The following is a 16,724-nucleotide window of genomic DNA, read 5'->3' on the forward strand; positions in this document are numbered from 1 at the left end:
AGTAGATACATGTGTAAATTGAAATAATTATAAATAGAGAACAATCAATAACATTCTCATCTTCTGAATTTACTTCTACTATATTATTGGGTTCTCTAATTTTTCTCTTCAATTAATCAATTTAAATTATTGTTTCTCTTGTATGATTTAATTTTCTGCCAATTTAAATTAACGTTTTTGTCATAGCATTTTTAAGTCGATTTTCTTTAACTTTTTTTATTAATAAAATATTCATCTACCTAAATACAAACAAAGTCCTTGTAGATTCGACACAAGCATAGCTCGATCTGAAGTTCAAACTACCAACATCACTTATCCACATTCCTTCATCCAGTTGATTCAAGGCAATCTCTTTCACGAGCAACCCAATGAAGATCCATATGCCCACCTTGCTACATACATAGAGATTTACAACACAATGAAAATAGTTGAAGTTCCTGAAGATCCGCCTCAACCTATTTTCTTTCTCTTTGGTTGGTGAAGTAAAAAGGTGGTTGCACTCATTCAAGGGAAAAAAAACTTGTAGACATGGGATGAGGTGGTGGACAAATTTTTTAAGAAAAATTTTCCAAAGTCCAAGATCACTAAGGGAAAGGTGGAGATCTCTTTATTCCACCACCTCTTGGACTCATTCAAAGGTGGTTGAAGCCATGGAGTTTGGTTGAAAACATAGCAGCTATGGAGTTGATTGAAAACATAGCAGCTAGTGACCATGTCATCCTTCGTGGTCGAGCTTACACACCTACAAAGAAGAGTCTTCTTAAGCTCACATCACAAGACACACTACTAGCCCAAAACAAGCTCCTAGCCAACCAAATAGAGACCATCACAAAGACGTTGAGCAAGCTTCCTCAACAGTTGCATAAAGTGCAACCTACCCATTCTTTAGTCATGTAAATTGGGGGATGCAACATTTGTGATGGGGCCCATGAATCAAGCATGTGCATGGCTTAAGATGATGCATCTAAAGAGGTCAATTATATGACCAATCCACACCGTCAAGGTTTCCATGAAGGAGGGCCTTCAAGATACCATCAAGGGGAAAATTTCTCTCAACATCAAGGTCAAGGTTGGAGATCCCATTCTGGGAATAACTTCAATAAAGATCAAGGTGGTCCATCTATTTGTCCTCCCAATCAAGGGCTTAATCTATATGAGAGGACCACCAAGCTAGAGGATACTTTGACTCAGTCTATGCAGGTTTCTGTGTCAAATCACAAGAGCACTGAGTCCGCCATCAGGAATCTAGAGGTACAAGTGGGCCAATTAGCTAAGAAATTGACTGAAACATCCATAGGCAGTTTCGTTCCCAACATGGAGAAGAATCCCAAGGAGGAGTGCAAGGTAATTTTCACTAGGAGTCAAAGAAGGGACAATGCAGAAAGAGAAAAAAGAGATGAGGGAGTATAGAAGGATGTGAGCACCGAGGAAAAAGAGAATAAAAAAAGAGAAAATGGTGATGAAGAGAAAAAAAAGAGCAAGGAGAAGGGTGAAAAGGTCTTACCCACTAATACTAAGGGAGGCTAGGAGGGAGATACTCGTTGCCCCAGTAAAGGGCATCCTTTATCCTTTAGTGCTATCAAAGAAGGAGAGTGGGCACTACTTTACCTGCTTCCTTAACATATTCAAGAAGCTTGAAATCACCATACCCCTCGGAGAGGCCTTGCAACAAATGCTCATGTATACAAAATTTCTAAAAGACCTGCTCACAAAGAAGGGCAAATACATCAACAATGAGAGCATCATGGTGGAAGGTAATTACAGTGTTGTGATCTAGAGGATTCTACCACAGAAGTGTTAAGGCCTAGGGAGTGTGCCATCCCATGTTCTATTGGGGAGGTGTCATTGGGTAAAGCTCTCATTGATTTAGGGGCAAACATCAAGCTGATGCCCCTATCTATGTGTGAGAGAACCGAAAGTCTGAGGGTTTCTCCTACTAAATGACTTTTCAACTAGCAGACCACTCCATTATCAGACTATACGGTGTAGTTGAAGATGTCTTGATTAAAGTTCGCCAATTCACTTTTCCTGTGGACTTTGAGATAAATATTCCTTTGATATTGAGCAGAGCATTCATGCTTACTGTAAAATGTGTTGTGAACATTAGGAATATGTCAACATAGAGATGAGTGTGGAGGACCAGAAAGCCACTTTCAACTTGTTTGAGGGGATAAAGCATCCTTAGTGATAACAAGACTTCCTTTAAGGTGGAGGCAATTGAGCAAGAAACTAACCTTGCTGGGCAGCACCTAAAGTTTGTGTTTTTAGAAGAAGATGAGTTCAAGCCAGTTGTGAATCCAACAAAACCTTCCATTGTCTTCTCAGGGCCAAGGCGGGTCAGGGCCCGAGCCACTCTAAACACTCCACCTCCAGTGATCCCTCCTCCAACTACAGTTGAAAAGTCTTCTCCTTCTTCTTCTCAGCCAAAGTAGCTCATTTCCATGTTGCAAAGCCTCCACCATGGACAATACCTTTTGATACAAAGTCTTCATCAGTTATCTTTCTAGCAACCAGCGATGACACTAGAGGCATTTCTATCTCAGGTTGAAGTAGCTTCTCTTTATGTTGCAGAGCCTTCACCATGGACAGTACCTTTTGATGCAGAGCCTTCACCAGTTATCTCTCCAGCAACCAGCGATGACACTAGAGGCATTTCTATCTCAGGTTACTTAGCCAGGAGTCTAGCTTCATTCTATAAGGGGGGTGATACCTCTGGTATAGGTAGTGATGACGCCACAAAGACTGGAACTTATGAAGATTACATTGTGGACATCATTGTTGTACAGGAAGCTTGGGATCCAAGGCCCACACATGATTGAGGCCCATTTTGATCAGAATTTTTCTTTAATTTTCCTTATTTGTCTATTTTTTTGTTTTCATTTTCATTCATTTTAATTGCTTGCATTTAGGAAATTTTAATTTTAGTAGTTTAAATTTAGTCATTTAATTTTAATTTTGATTGAGAAGTAGGAAGTTATTAATTGGTTGCATTACATTTTGAGTGAATCGATTGCATGAGTGATACAACTGCGTACTAATGAGTATTTTTGTGAATTGCTGATTTTCATGCAAGTAGGTGTCAATGTAAGTGATGGAGTGTGAACTAAAAGTACAAGAGTGAAAAAGTTAGTATTTCTGACAGAAAAGCATGGAATGAGAACGCCAATACTTCAATGAAAATCGATAAGTTGTGCAAACTTTAGACTGTGAGAGAATGACTGATTTTAATTTTCTGATTTTGCATGATTCTTGGATTGCTTGAAATGCATGCATGATGTGAAAATGATCAAGTCCTTTTGTTATTTTATTCAACTACTTAATCAAAAAGTCATACGAATACATCCCTTGCACCCTTTCTGAGCCTAACGTAACATTTTTGTCATTGGAACCCAAGCCCAAAATGTGATATTTACTAACTACCATTTCTTAGGTTGTAGGATAGTACTCATGGATCCAGACAAATTTGTCCCAAATTTGGGGGATTATTTTTCGGTGATTTTCTATTACAGGAAAATAAATAAACAACACAAGTTAAATTGAGTCACAAATTTTGGTTTTACTCTAGTCCAATAAGAATATTATTGCAAAAAAAATTATTATTATGTTATTTTAAAGAATAAAAGTTAGAGTAAACCATCATCAAATGAAATGAATATGCTGAAAAGAGTGGCAAAGCAAAAAGGGGAATGAATGCTCTCTTAGATCCTATGTTTTGAATCCTACAAAAACAAAAAACCATGATTTCTTTGTTAGTCTAGCCAGGTTACAAGCCTAATAAAGTCCTTGGTGATCCACATTGTGCATGTATGATAGCATTGACTGAGATGATGTGCAAAGTTGGAAATTTTACTATTCAGTTGTTATAATTGAAACACTTCTACCGAGACACTTGTGGGATTGAGAGAAGTACTAGCCTTGTACAGACTGAAGTTGGTGATTATTCCTTGTGATTTGTTGTTCTTGCTAACCATTTCATTTGAAGTGCATCTTATTCTACTCCTTTCATCAACTTATGACATCTGTGAACTTGAAAATTGACCAATGAAGCTTTTTGGAAAGTATGCAGTTATCTCATGAATTGTGATTGGTAAAGTTTGAACTTTTTCCTTTTGCTTGATGACAAACAAAGATTTAAATTTGGGGAAGTTTGATAACCGCTAATTATAAGTATATTTTGGGGTTAAATTATATAAGAATTTGTAATTTTTCTCTCATAATTCTTCCTTTTCGAGCAAATAATTGTTAAATTAACATCATTTAAGTTTTTGTGCAGAAAATATTAAAAGTGATGAATTTATGATGTTTAATGAGTAAAATAAAGCCCAAAGAAAATAAACTAATTAAGGAAAGTAGACTAACTCTGGAAAGTAAAGGTGGGTTTAGCTCGAGAAGCCCACTTAGGTAAGCTAATCTACACCTATAAAAGAAGAAGAGAGAAAAAGGAAAAAACACACTAAAATTCCAAGAGAATGCAATTTCTTATAGAAGACAAAGGTCAAAAAAAGAATAAGTAATTATTAGGAGTCATTCCTTCCTTCCATCCCTTTTCTTATCTTATTTCCCTTCACTAAATATTCTCCTCTTACAATTGTAGAGTCTCCTATGACTATGAAAGACTAAACTCCCTTTGTTTGGAACTTGACAATCAACTACTCTTAATGTAATTTTTCTTCCTATCAACTTATGAATATTATATTTGCATTATCTTTTCTTGTGCTTAATAATATTGTCTGTGGCTTGATCACCCATTTACATGGTAAGTTTTAGGAATAGCGTTGAGAGACATTATTTTCTAATAGAACAGGGAAAGGGTATCTAAATAAAGTCATCACTAGGGATAGGTTGATATTTGTTTATCCTATTATACATATCTATTCAATGCAATTTATTATTTTAGTTCTGCAAAGGGATTTGAAAGAGAAAATAGATAAATTGGATTCTTTCATATGAGGGACTAAAGTTAAAGTATACTAGTAGATGCATGTGTATATTGAAATAATTATAAATAGAGAAAAATCATTAACATTACATCAAAGAGTAGCTATGGTAGGTTAAGTTCCCAACATTCTCATCTTTTGAATTAATTTACTTTTACAATATTATTGGGTTAATTTTTCTGTAGGTCAATTTAAATAGAGAAAAATCATTAACATTCTCATCTTTTACTCATGTGTAGGTCAATTTAAATTATTGTTTAATTTCTTCTCTTGTTTGATTTTATTTTCTGTCAATTTAAATTATTATTTTTCTCATAACATTATTAAGTCAACTTTCTTTAACTTTTTTATTAATAAAATATTTATCTACCTAAGTACAAACAAAGTCCTTATTAATTCGACACTCAGACTTTCATTTTAACTTTAGTACTTGAGACGAATTGATGCACTTGTCAATCCATCAACAGGATTTCTGTTTCAATTGCATGATGTTTCGAACATGTTATTTTACTTTATTTTATTTCAGTGGTTAAACGTGAGTTCTTTTATAAACTTGGACAATCTTGTTTTGAATTGGAGATGTTTTTAATAAATTTTATTTGGTATCAGTAAAGTGGATGTGACACTTTTATCCACGTGAATTTATTTAAGTAATTTGAATAAAATTGATTTAATTAAATTTTATATTTATTTTTCTTATATATATGTATATCGGAACAGAGGACATTTAGTGGTGTGACATTTCCCGCCAACTTCCGCTTCCTGACAACCAGATTCCCATCCCCCACTTTAGCCACTATTGTTCGTAACCCGAAGGTGTATAAGGTTTAGATGGTGGAGGCACCGCCACTGTCCGGTAGAATCTTACAAATTAATTGAAGACTTTCTCCTTAAAAGTTAAAACAAAATGACACAAATTAGGTAACTGATTATCTATGCATATAGTTGCATACACAGATGGGACTACTCGTGCAAGCTTTGGTTTCACACCAAACGAACATGAAATCTCCAAGGCAGAACCCATCCACGTGGGTGCCTCGTGCGCATATCCCACTCATGAACTACTTGCACATACGTGCCTTGTGTCATTGCCGGTGGTTCAGTACAATATGTATAGGACGCATCTTCGATGAAGCTTTCGAATGAGATTTTGACACCTCACCAATTATTTTGCCACCATGATTGTAAACCACTTAACATATGATACTACGATGCGAGATCCCCTCATAATACACTTAAGATTCATATATCAAAATGACGGTCACAAATAGTTATCTATATGTATATATTGTGACTGTTCGTGGTATTTATCATGATATAAACTTGACAAGATATAATGGATAGAGATATAATCAGCTTTAATGCCACACCACACATATTACAAAATAAAATAAAATTTACGAGATATTTAATTTAAAATGTAGAAAGTGAAAAACTTTCAAAATTTGTTAGAGTATAGACTTCAGAACTAATTTAAGTTAATGAAGGTGACTCTTTTTCTTTTGTATCATGGAAAAGAAAACTCTTTAATAGGTAAATATATGCATACTCGAAATTAATTAAATTAAAATAATCTTGTGTTTGTGTCTGTTGAGTCAATTGAATCGCTAATCCTTATTGGTTTAAAATTAAATTGAACCGATATTTATTCAATCCAAGTACATAAACAATTTAAATACTTAATTGGACCAGTCAACTTTGATTTCTAGTGCTGGTCCAGTCTAATTCTAATAACACTGATTCAACCGCACCTCATCAAGTCTAAATCGCATGGGTATCCCATCTTGGTGTTTATGGTCGAGGGTACCTAATGGTTGAGTGGGGTATTTGATACTCCTTTATCATTTTTTAATTCCTCATTCCTTCAATCGTATTATAAAATAGAGGTCGATCTTAGGTACAGGATGTCCACTCAAAAGAAAAGATAATTTCATTCTTCATGGAACTATTTGACATTGAAATTTCTTATAATCCAGAATCAAATCATTTCACATTCTTTTCTAACATGGTCACATTGCGGTTTCCAAACATAGCCGACACTCCTACAAATAATTAATTATGGGTGGCTCCTACAAATTCCTTTCAAAATTTCATTAATTAATTATTGGTCATTAGGTGGGCATATTTTCTGGTTCTGATGCCCCACTGTTGCAACCATTAGTGGGTGCATTATGGCTATCCTAATACCATATATTGCTCACCTGGAATGCCTTGATCGCTCGACAAGTAGACATCAATGGGTCAAAGATTTAATAATTTATTCCATCAAACTTATACATATGAATATTATTATCTTAGCACAATATATGAATCTTATCTTCCACATATTACATTAATTTATTATTGACTGGCTTATAGTACCAACAAGCAAATAAAGCAACCCCACCGAGTCTTAATTAGTGTACTATGCATTGCCCTATATAAAGGACCATTCTTCACCTTTCAAAACCATCTTGCATCTTCCACTATCTTAATTGCCTCTAGTTCTCTCACTTTAACTATTTTCACAAACCATAGAAAAATAATAATTTTTTTTCATTGTAACATGTCTTCCTCAGAGGGTGTCTTTGAACAGGGAATTGAGTTCTCAGAAGCCAACAATGTTCTTCTCATGTCTCTAATGGAAGAAGAACAAGAAGAAGAGTACTATGGCGATGATAGACTTGTGAGCATGATTCAATCATTGGAGGCAGAGATCACTGACACTGAAATGGGTCAAATGTATGAGATGGGACACGTGGATGATCAAGATCGCTCCGCGTCAGTCGGTGTCCCTGATCATTGGGTTGACTTGGAATTGATCTCTTCCTTGCCCTTTGATGAGATGAATGCATGGATCCCTTATGGATATGGGATGATGGAACATGTAGAAATGGAATATGAAGCTGGAAATGGTGTTGATGATCTTCAATTGTGTTTTGGAGCATTCTTGGATCAACAATATAGAGAAAATCATTATTTGGCACAAGGACCAAGTGATGCAGTGTTCTGAATTAATTTATATACGTAGTATTGTATAAGGAAACAGAAGAGAACATTGATTACTTTGTAATTAATTTGTGAAGGGCTCCTTAAGTACATATTAATGCCAAACCTTTTTATTTTATCTTTTGTTTACTCTTTACTTTCATGTAATTACCTAGCTTAAAATTAATTAGAATGGATCTTCCTTAATTAGTCCCTCGATCATTCTTGCATATAATAAGAAATAGTACTGATTTATTCTTAGTGACTTATTACTTCTTTTATTTTTAGTTTTCTTAAAATGATAACTTTCTTTTTGCATGTGTCTATGAGAAAGTAATCATAGAATTAATCCAATCTAATTTTACAACCTTCATCGAGTGCGTAAAACCAATGATTAGGAGTTCAAGTACTCAAGTAATTATAGAAAACTTTTACTGCTCAAATAGTCTTAGTTCAAGCATAATTTTCTCCATATGGAGGATACGTGTTATATTTATCAAAAAGGAAAACTAATTTGACAACTAATCCTTGGAGAGCTTTCTAAAAAAGGAAATAATATACTTTGAGTTTTATAATTTATATTTCTCTTTTTTACAATTAATTTTTTATGTTTCTTTGTCACATAATTTATCTCATGATATATTTTTTTTCTTTTGTTTTTTCACTTCACACAGAGGCACACATGCTCTAGGGCTGAGCCTAATTGGATTCGGGCAGGTTCGGAACCAGACCCATTAGTTCGGATGTAACCGACTTGAGCATTTCACGGTCCATACCTGACTGTTTTCATGTTCGAGTTATGTGGGTTTGGGTCTTACATGTTACAATCTGAGCTAGATGGGTGCATGGGAGATGCTAGGTGCACCCAGCATTTTTTAAAAATATCAAAACTGCCTTCCACTATCTTCTTCTTTTAAAAGCTGTGTTTTTTTTGTGCAAAAATGTTAGCGCAGTGCTTTGCCGTTTTTTCTTCGTTTTCTTGCGATCGGTTAGCTTTAGTGAAGGTTAAGGTGTCGGTGTTCATTGTTGCGGTGGTTGGTTTGTTGACGGCGGCATACGAGGTACGCATTTGTGTTGGGTGTACGTGAGATGGTAGTCCATAAATCATACGGATCAAGTTGATCCGCAAGGTTAATATGGATTATGTTGATCCGTATGTTGATATTAAGCATACAGATCAATTTGATCTGTAAGTTATAGGGATTTTGAAATTGTACCCTTTATTTAAGTTTTTTTTTTTAATTATTACTTTGTTTGTATTATCATTTTGCATTTTAATTGTTTACATTCTGTGTTAAAATTTATGTTTTATTGTTAAGATGGACAAAGATCAATAGATGTATGACACTATAATGTCTAAAGAAGTTGATATGGATGATCAAAATGAACAAGAATGTGGTGTGAATGAACCACAAGTTGATTGTTCGGATGCGTTCAATACTTCTCAGGTAATAATATTCATTATTGTGAGTGATTTAATAAATTGAATGTGTTGTAAAAAACTAAAATTGTCTGGATTGCATTGTAGGTGTTTGACAACCGAGACGATGTTTTGCAGTGGACTCGATCCCTTGCTCATGAAAATGGATTTGTGGCGGTCATTATAAGGTCTAACACAAACACTGGTAGTAGAGGAAAAACTTCGTTTGTGTTAATTGGCTATGAAAGGAGTGGCGAGTATAGGTGTAGGAAGAAAGAATTTGTTAGAAGAGATATTGAGACTAGGAAATGTGGGTGTCCCTTCAAGTTTCGTGGCAAGCCAGTGGTTGGAGGACAAGGCTGGATGGTGAAGTTGATGTGTGAGATTCATAATCATGAATTGGCCAAGTCATTAGTTGAACATCCATATGTTGGGCGATTGACAAAAGCTGAAAAGACACTTATTGCTGATATGATGAAGTCAATGGTGAAACCAAGAAACATTTTGCTAACTTTGAAGGAGCACGCCAATAGTTGTACGACCATCAAACAAATATATAATGCAAGAAGTGCATACCATTCTTTCATAAGAGGAAGTGATACTGAAATGCAACATCTAATGAAGCTTCTTGAACGGGATCAGTATATTCATTGACACAAATTAAAGGATGAAAACGTGGTTCATGATATCTTTTGGAGTCACCCTAATGTAGTGAAGTTAGTCAATGCATGTAATTTGGTGTTTTTGATAAGCAGTACCTACAAAACAAACAGATACAGACTCCCGCTGCTCGATTTTATTGGGGTGACACCAACTAGGATGATATTTTTTGCTGGTTTTGCATATCTAGAAGGTGAACGTCTGAATAATGTGGTTTGGGCTTTAGAACGATTCTGAGGTATATTATTAAGACGTGATGCCCTCCCTAGAGTTATTGTGACTAACAAAGGCCTAGCATTGATGAATGCAGTGAAAACTGTATTTCCTAAGTGCACAAATTTGTTATGCAACTTTCACATAAACAAGAATGTGAAGGATTTGACCAAGCAAGTTGCACGTCATGGATGAACTGAAGGATTTGATCAAGCAAGTTGCGTCTCATGGGATTCCCCCTTATGGTATCCATGAAACACAAACAGTAAGACGGTTGTTTTTTCGATAACCAAGCCACCATAAGTATTCAGATAAAATTATCAAATTCAAAATTATTGAACTAAAAACCAACGATGATGTGCTAAAGGTGTTAGTGCAATCTAACTATTGGAAAAAAATTGGGCCAATAAAAATTTTAGCTATTTTTAGTAAACATGTAATAGAAATGAAAGACAACGTGCTGATGTCGCAAAATTAACATTACTTAATTATAGTATTTCATGCAAATTTTATTTTTTTTCACTATGTTAAAGTTAACGTAATATTTGAATTTGTATCTATTACAGAATGAAATCGTATGATGATTATTTTATGTTCATGATTTACCTAAATCAAGAAATTGTTTAAATTAAAATGATAATAGTGGGCCCAAAAAATAAATTTTTTGGTAAATAAAAAAGTATACAAAGATAAAAAAACAAAAAGAGTAAATATAAAATAAAAAAATAACTCTCCATCTATCAACTAAATAAAAAAACAAATAACATAAATTAAAAATTAAAAACAAAGAGTAAATAATAAATAAAAAAAGCTGTGATCATACTACTTCTATGAGTAATAATAATTAAATAAATAAAAATTCTGTGAAAATTATATTATTTATAAATTTTTACATTTTTTGTAATAAATTAAATATATTTTTTTAATTCTTTAATTAATGTTCTTATCTCTATAGTTAACAAGATCCCTAGTAAAATGGTTACTCTAAGTAAGGGATGTTGATCCAACGGTTAAATATAGGATGATTTAGTGGCTTAGAGTGAGTAAAATCTTCTGTTGCTATTATGCATGTATTTGACGTGTCTTTCCTGTGCAGTGTGAACAGTTGTGCAAGTGTACGAGAGAGAGAGGGGTGATCTTGGGGACCGTTGTGCAGGTTTATAAAAATATATTTGTTTTGGTGCAAGAGGTTTCTAATTGGTTCGCCCCATATATTTCTTTGGGGAAAGTTATCAAAGGGAGTAATTCGTTTTATAATTTACTAAATGCAAGTAAATTTTGAATCAATACTTAAATACGAATAAGTTGTAAGATTTTTTACTAACTGATAATAACTCATAAAAAGATAGACAATTTTAGTTTTCTTTTGTATGGAAGTCATTAAAAATGTACTGTTTCTGTTTTTCTTTTTTAATTTGTATAAGAAATCATAAAATAATTAATAATTTAAAAGTCGTTTAATTTTTTAATTATTTATTTGAAGTCATGAAATGTTATAGGACTTCAAAGTCATCTTAAATTTTTTATTTTAAAATTAATTTTTAACAACTTCAAATTAGTTCTAATTTATTATTTTATTTAATATTTTTATAAGATGATAGTTTGAGATATTTTTTTAACTAGTTGTGATGGTGGTCCAAGGAAAGTAAAAAAGAAAACATTGAAAATATATAATTAAGAAAGTGAGAAGGTTGAGAGTCCTATTTTCCAAATTTTATATAATGTTTTTTTAAATAGAAAATTAAAAGTGCTAATCCATATTATATTATTTCAAATTTAATTACAAATATTATCATAAAATTTTGTAATTAATATTTTTAAATAGAAAATAATTTTTAAATGTGACATCCATATTATATTATTTCAAATTAGTTTTTAGTTGTTTGCTTCAATTTGAAATGACACTCATACTATTTCGACGAATTTCAAATGAATTTGGAATCAAGTAATTTAAAAATAAGATTTAGACGTTAACACTAATATTATAAACCAAAATAACCTAAAATATACAAAATGTTGATCAGTCAAAAACAAAAATGTTTTCAAATACAAGAAAAATATATATATCGTCCAAATATGATAATATCAAAAGTGTAAAGAAACTATGGTTGATCCGTGCGCCACCTACGTCGAGACCTCACATACACAATGTGGTCTTCTATGACACCCCTGGCAATCTTGAGGCGTTGTTCCATGACCTCATGTGTCTTTGTGCTTGGCGTGACTATCCTTAGGTTGAGATTACGCTCCAACCTTTCAGCGATCGCATGGCAAGCCTCTTGTTTAATAGAAAACAAACAAATTAGACAAATTAGTAATAACTTATGAAATAAATGGCATTTGATACAACTAAGCAAATAGTAATAACACTTACCACTGCATGTCTAGGCTCATCCACCTCAGAACGGGCATGTGTTGATGCTGCTGCTGGTTTCGGGATTTGAGGGATATGTGGCTCCACAAATGAGGCATCATGCGTCGCAAGTGGATCTCGCGGCGGATTTGATGGTTGTGCCGCGGTCATGAATGGATGAGAAATGACGAAGAACCAGTCCATGTAGTCGGCCACACATTGACCTGGCACAACACACATCTCACCTGCTAGCGCAAGATGGTTTGAGTAGTGCATCCACCTGACATCTATTTCATCAAATGACTCCCATGAATCGACAGGATGTGGAGGAATACTCTGGACATATCCGAACTGGTGCATAGGGGTGGGTAAATAGGCCCAGGTCCATGGACTGGCCCGCGGGGCCCATGGTCCGTGCGGGTTACGGATCAATTTTTTTAAACGGTCCATGGTTATGTCATATTTTTGGATCCGCTCCTCTTAACCCGCGAACTATGCAGGTTTGGCCCGTGGGGTCCGCGGGTTGCCCACAGCCCGCATTAAGTTTGATTTGTGTGACCCTGACCTAATTATATTAGGTTTGATTTTCTCTTTTTTACTTTCAACTTTTCTTTTAAAATAACAGATAAAGAAATATATTAGATAAGATAAAAATTTAAAGATAAAAATAAAAGATTTAAATTAAAAGATGATAAAGACAAAAAAGGATAAGATGAGAAAAATAAAAGATTAAGATAAAAAAAAAAAGATAAGTGATAACATGCTAAAAATCTTCATTTTTGATATTTTCTCGATCTTTTTTTCTTTTACGCTATCATTTTCATATCTGCAAGCCATAAATAATAAAAATATCAATTCTCATCATTTTAGCTAAAAATAATAGTTAAATACATATTTTTAAAGATATTTCAATATATTTTTATTATAAAAAATAGCTCACATCATATTTAGCAGTTATCATTGTAGCAAGCTAAGAACACTTTTTCTCCTCATGGTTTTTCTCCACCACGCAGTCACACATGCGCGCAAGTTATACGACTCTTTCCCTTTCAAGGAAAACAAAAATGCGACTCACACTCACGCAGTCACGCGACATACCACAGTGGCACAGCTTCGGCCCACCATCGCGCCACCACGCAAAGTACATCTCTTCTCTCTCTAGAATTTATTTTTATCCTATTTTTGTTAGGGCTGATTCATTGTTGTTGTACTCTTAAATGTGGAGATGGAGAAGGCTCAAGCTACTTCAAATATGGAATCATTTGTTTGTGGAGATGTTTAAATTTCATATTTTAGATTTATTGCTTGGATTTTCTTTTGTTAAGACATTATTTATTTTATTGATGTAATTGACTAATTATTGAGATTTTATTTACATTTGTCTTGAACTTAATTTGATTGTATTGTATTTTTATTAAAATTTAAATTATTTTAATACTAGGCCCGCCGATCGGCCTGTTTGACCCACGGGGTCCGCCGGGTAGGGGTTGACCAATTTATTTAGTCCATGTAAGAAGCGGGGTGAACTGACCCGGTCCACTGCCAATGCGGGCAGGCCTTACGCGGGGCAGGCTGGCCCACTTACCCACCCCTACTGGTGCATGACCCTCTCTGTTCAGTGTCTGACAGCAGCGGGCACCCAGCGGAGCTGACCGGAAAAGCATGAAATCAAATGAAACTCTTGGACTGATCGATGCTCCCCATAAGGCATCCAACAGACATCAGGAATCTTGAGTCGATCCAGACGCTACCTGTACGTCTCTGTGGATATGATCTTCACGGTCTTCTTCGTAGCAATCCACCGACATGCACATGGTGACACCTCGTCATAGTCCGGATCAGCGATGCACTCCGCAACTAACAAAAAGTGCTCATGTATCCAACACTACAAAGATTACACGAAAATCATACAAATTTCAAACTAAACTACCCTATTTGAAACATTGTTGTAATTAACTTATCAAAAACATATTAATTACTTGTAAGAGGGTGATGTAACCAACAAGCTGTTGGCTGGTGCTGATACAAGCATTATTCAAATGATCGTACATATGCACCAGAACAGCAGCTCCCCATGCATACCTCCCAATCTAACTGAGGTCACGCAAAGCGCCTAAGAAGACAACATGAACATGGGTTGCACTCTTGTTAGCAAAAAGAATGCAACTTAGAAGATGAAGAAGATAGGCACGAGCTGCAGCTGTCCAATGTTCGGCCTGACATCTATGCTGATATATATCTCATAGCCAAGATAGGCGTACGTATGGTTCATGACAATGTGTTGTCTCAGCCCTGGCTGCCTCTCCTGAGACCAGTAGTAAGTCAACCAACATCAACACCGTCTCGTCGACTTGCAGAGGCTGGAAGATATGGAAGGCGCCGACAATGGGAAGATGAAGAAGAGACGCCATGTCGTCTAGGGTGATGGTAACCTCCCCCATAGGAAGATGGAAACTACTATTCTCTCTGTGCCACCTCTCCACAAACGAGGATATAAGTCCCTGATCGCCAGTGTCTATTGAACATGCGATCAAAGGACTTAGTCCTGTGCCAGCAACTAACCCCTCAATTGCAGGAACAAACCTACCTAATTTCTGCCCCTTCCTCCCATGGGAGGACAACTTCAATTCAGGCCGCTCTTGAATTGAAGTATAAAGGAACAGACAATTTATTAACATAATATTTTAAAGGAATACAAATTTCAATAATAACACATACTTAACAAATAACTTAAAATGAAAATTATAAATACCTCCCCGCTCCATACGCTGGTTGTAACATGCTCAGTATACTCAATAAGCACCGATGGGTCACTTGGTCCACCTGGAAATCCCTTAGGCTCATCTACAGCAGCCTTTGCATGTACGTTCGCATCTACCACAGGCTCATTTGTACCTACGACAGGCTCTTCCGCAGGTACCACAGGCTCATCCGCGGCAACAAGGACAGATTTTCGTTGCCTACGGGCTGATGGTGTAGGCCTTCGCCGCTGGGAAGCATCATCTGAATCATCACGATTCTCTCTCCCCAGACCTCTGCCAATAACCCTACCTAAGGCACGACCTAAGCCTCTAGCCCTAACCATGATCTGCAAATGTGTACCACAAATTCCATCATTGATTTCATTGACTCAAAGTCATGCAAGTTCTAAGGATGTTTAAGTGATGTTTAAGGATTTCATCGATTTCATTGACTCAAAATCATGCAAGTTCTAAGGATTTCATTTACTCTTGGGATTTCATTGACTCACAATTTCGGTGTAACACTTATTATGGAGCAATCAATGATATAATTGAGTTAGACTATTATGGTCACTTCAACTTACTGAAGTTTAAGTGTGATTGGTTTGAGGGTGAAGAAGACAAATATTGGCTTATTTGTGTCTACTATTTTCAACAATCTTTTACTTATTTGGTTTTGCCAAAAGTTGCTATGTATATATCTCTCATGGTCTATTACAATATTAGCTGACTTGGCATATTCAAGTTTAATTGTTAGGTGCTTTCTATTGGTCTAGGTTTGGTAAAAATTATCTGCTCCATTAGCTCACTCATAACTGAACAAATTTTCTCTCACGCAGGCAACCATCAATCTTGACTTTTACGTCTTATTGTAAGGTCACTGTATATTACATTTGTTATGGCATTCAAATCTTGTAGTGAGCTACATCATGTGCATTGGCAGTACACAAATTGCGGCGCCCAGTCAAGATGTATCTAAATTGAAAGACAGATAGGATAATGATTTCTAATTGATTGTCATACATACCATGATTTTTAATTGGTTGACAATACATACAAATTAAACTCTTAAAACATTAATGTGTATCTTATTTTTTTTAGGAGGAGTAACTTTGTGTATATTTCCTATGAGGATTGTTGGGCTTTTCTTTCAGTTTTTTGTCTATGGGATGGTAAAAACAGTTTAGATATGTTGTGTTTTGTAGCTTCTAATTCTCTAAGTTGAAAGGATTCACCAACATGCCAAAGCCAAATATAGCCTTGTCTAGATATATAGAAGTGGTTGTGGCTGTAGAATACTGTTGAAACAAATGGGCACCAGGTTCAAAGCTAGAGCCAAACTGCTAAAATTTTAACTTATCATTATTTTTAATCTTATCTAGTATTAGTATCTTAGTCCACTTATGTCAAAACTAATACAAACTAAACAAATT

General features: G+C 35.0%; 2 protein-coding genes across 2 annotated transcripts; one reads left to right on the forward strand and one right to left on the reverse strand.

Moving 5' to 3' along the window:
* The first annotated feature begins 7,375 nt into the window (after positions 1-7,375).
* On the forward strand, positions 7,376-8,054 carry LOC114387422. Its single transcript, XM_028347611.1, has one exon. The coding sequence runs from the start codon at positions 7,483-7,485 to the stop codon at positions 7,927-7,929; it is 447 nt and encodes a 148-aa protein (XP_028203412.1). The 5' UTR covers positions 7,376-7,482; the 3' UTR covers positions 7,930-8,054.
* Positions 8,055-14,297: 6,243 nt separating this feature from the next.
* Positions 14,298-15,635, reverse strand: LOC114386234 (protein MAIN-LIKE 1-like). The gene is made up of 3 exons (XM_028346204.1): positions 15,303-15,635; positions 14,812-15,171; positions 14,298-14,435 (listed from the first exon to the last, which is right to left on the reverse strand). Exons 1-3 carry the CDS (start codon positions 15,633-15,635, stop codon positions 14,298-14,300), a joined length of 831 nt encoding a protein of 276 aa, XP_028202005.1.
* Positions 15,636-16,724: the final 1,089 nt, after the last annotated feature.

The sequence above is a fragment of the Glycine soja genome, chromosome 15 (assembly GCF_004193775.1).
Source record: "Glycine soja cultivar W05 chromosome 15, ASM419377v2, whole genome shotgun sequence".
NCBI classification, from domain to species: Eukaryota; Viridiplantae; Streptophyta; class Magnoliopsida; order Fabales; family Fabaceae; genus Glycine; species Glycine soja.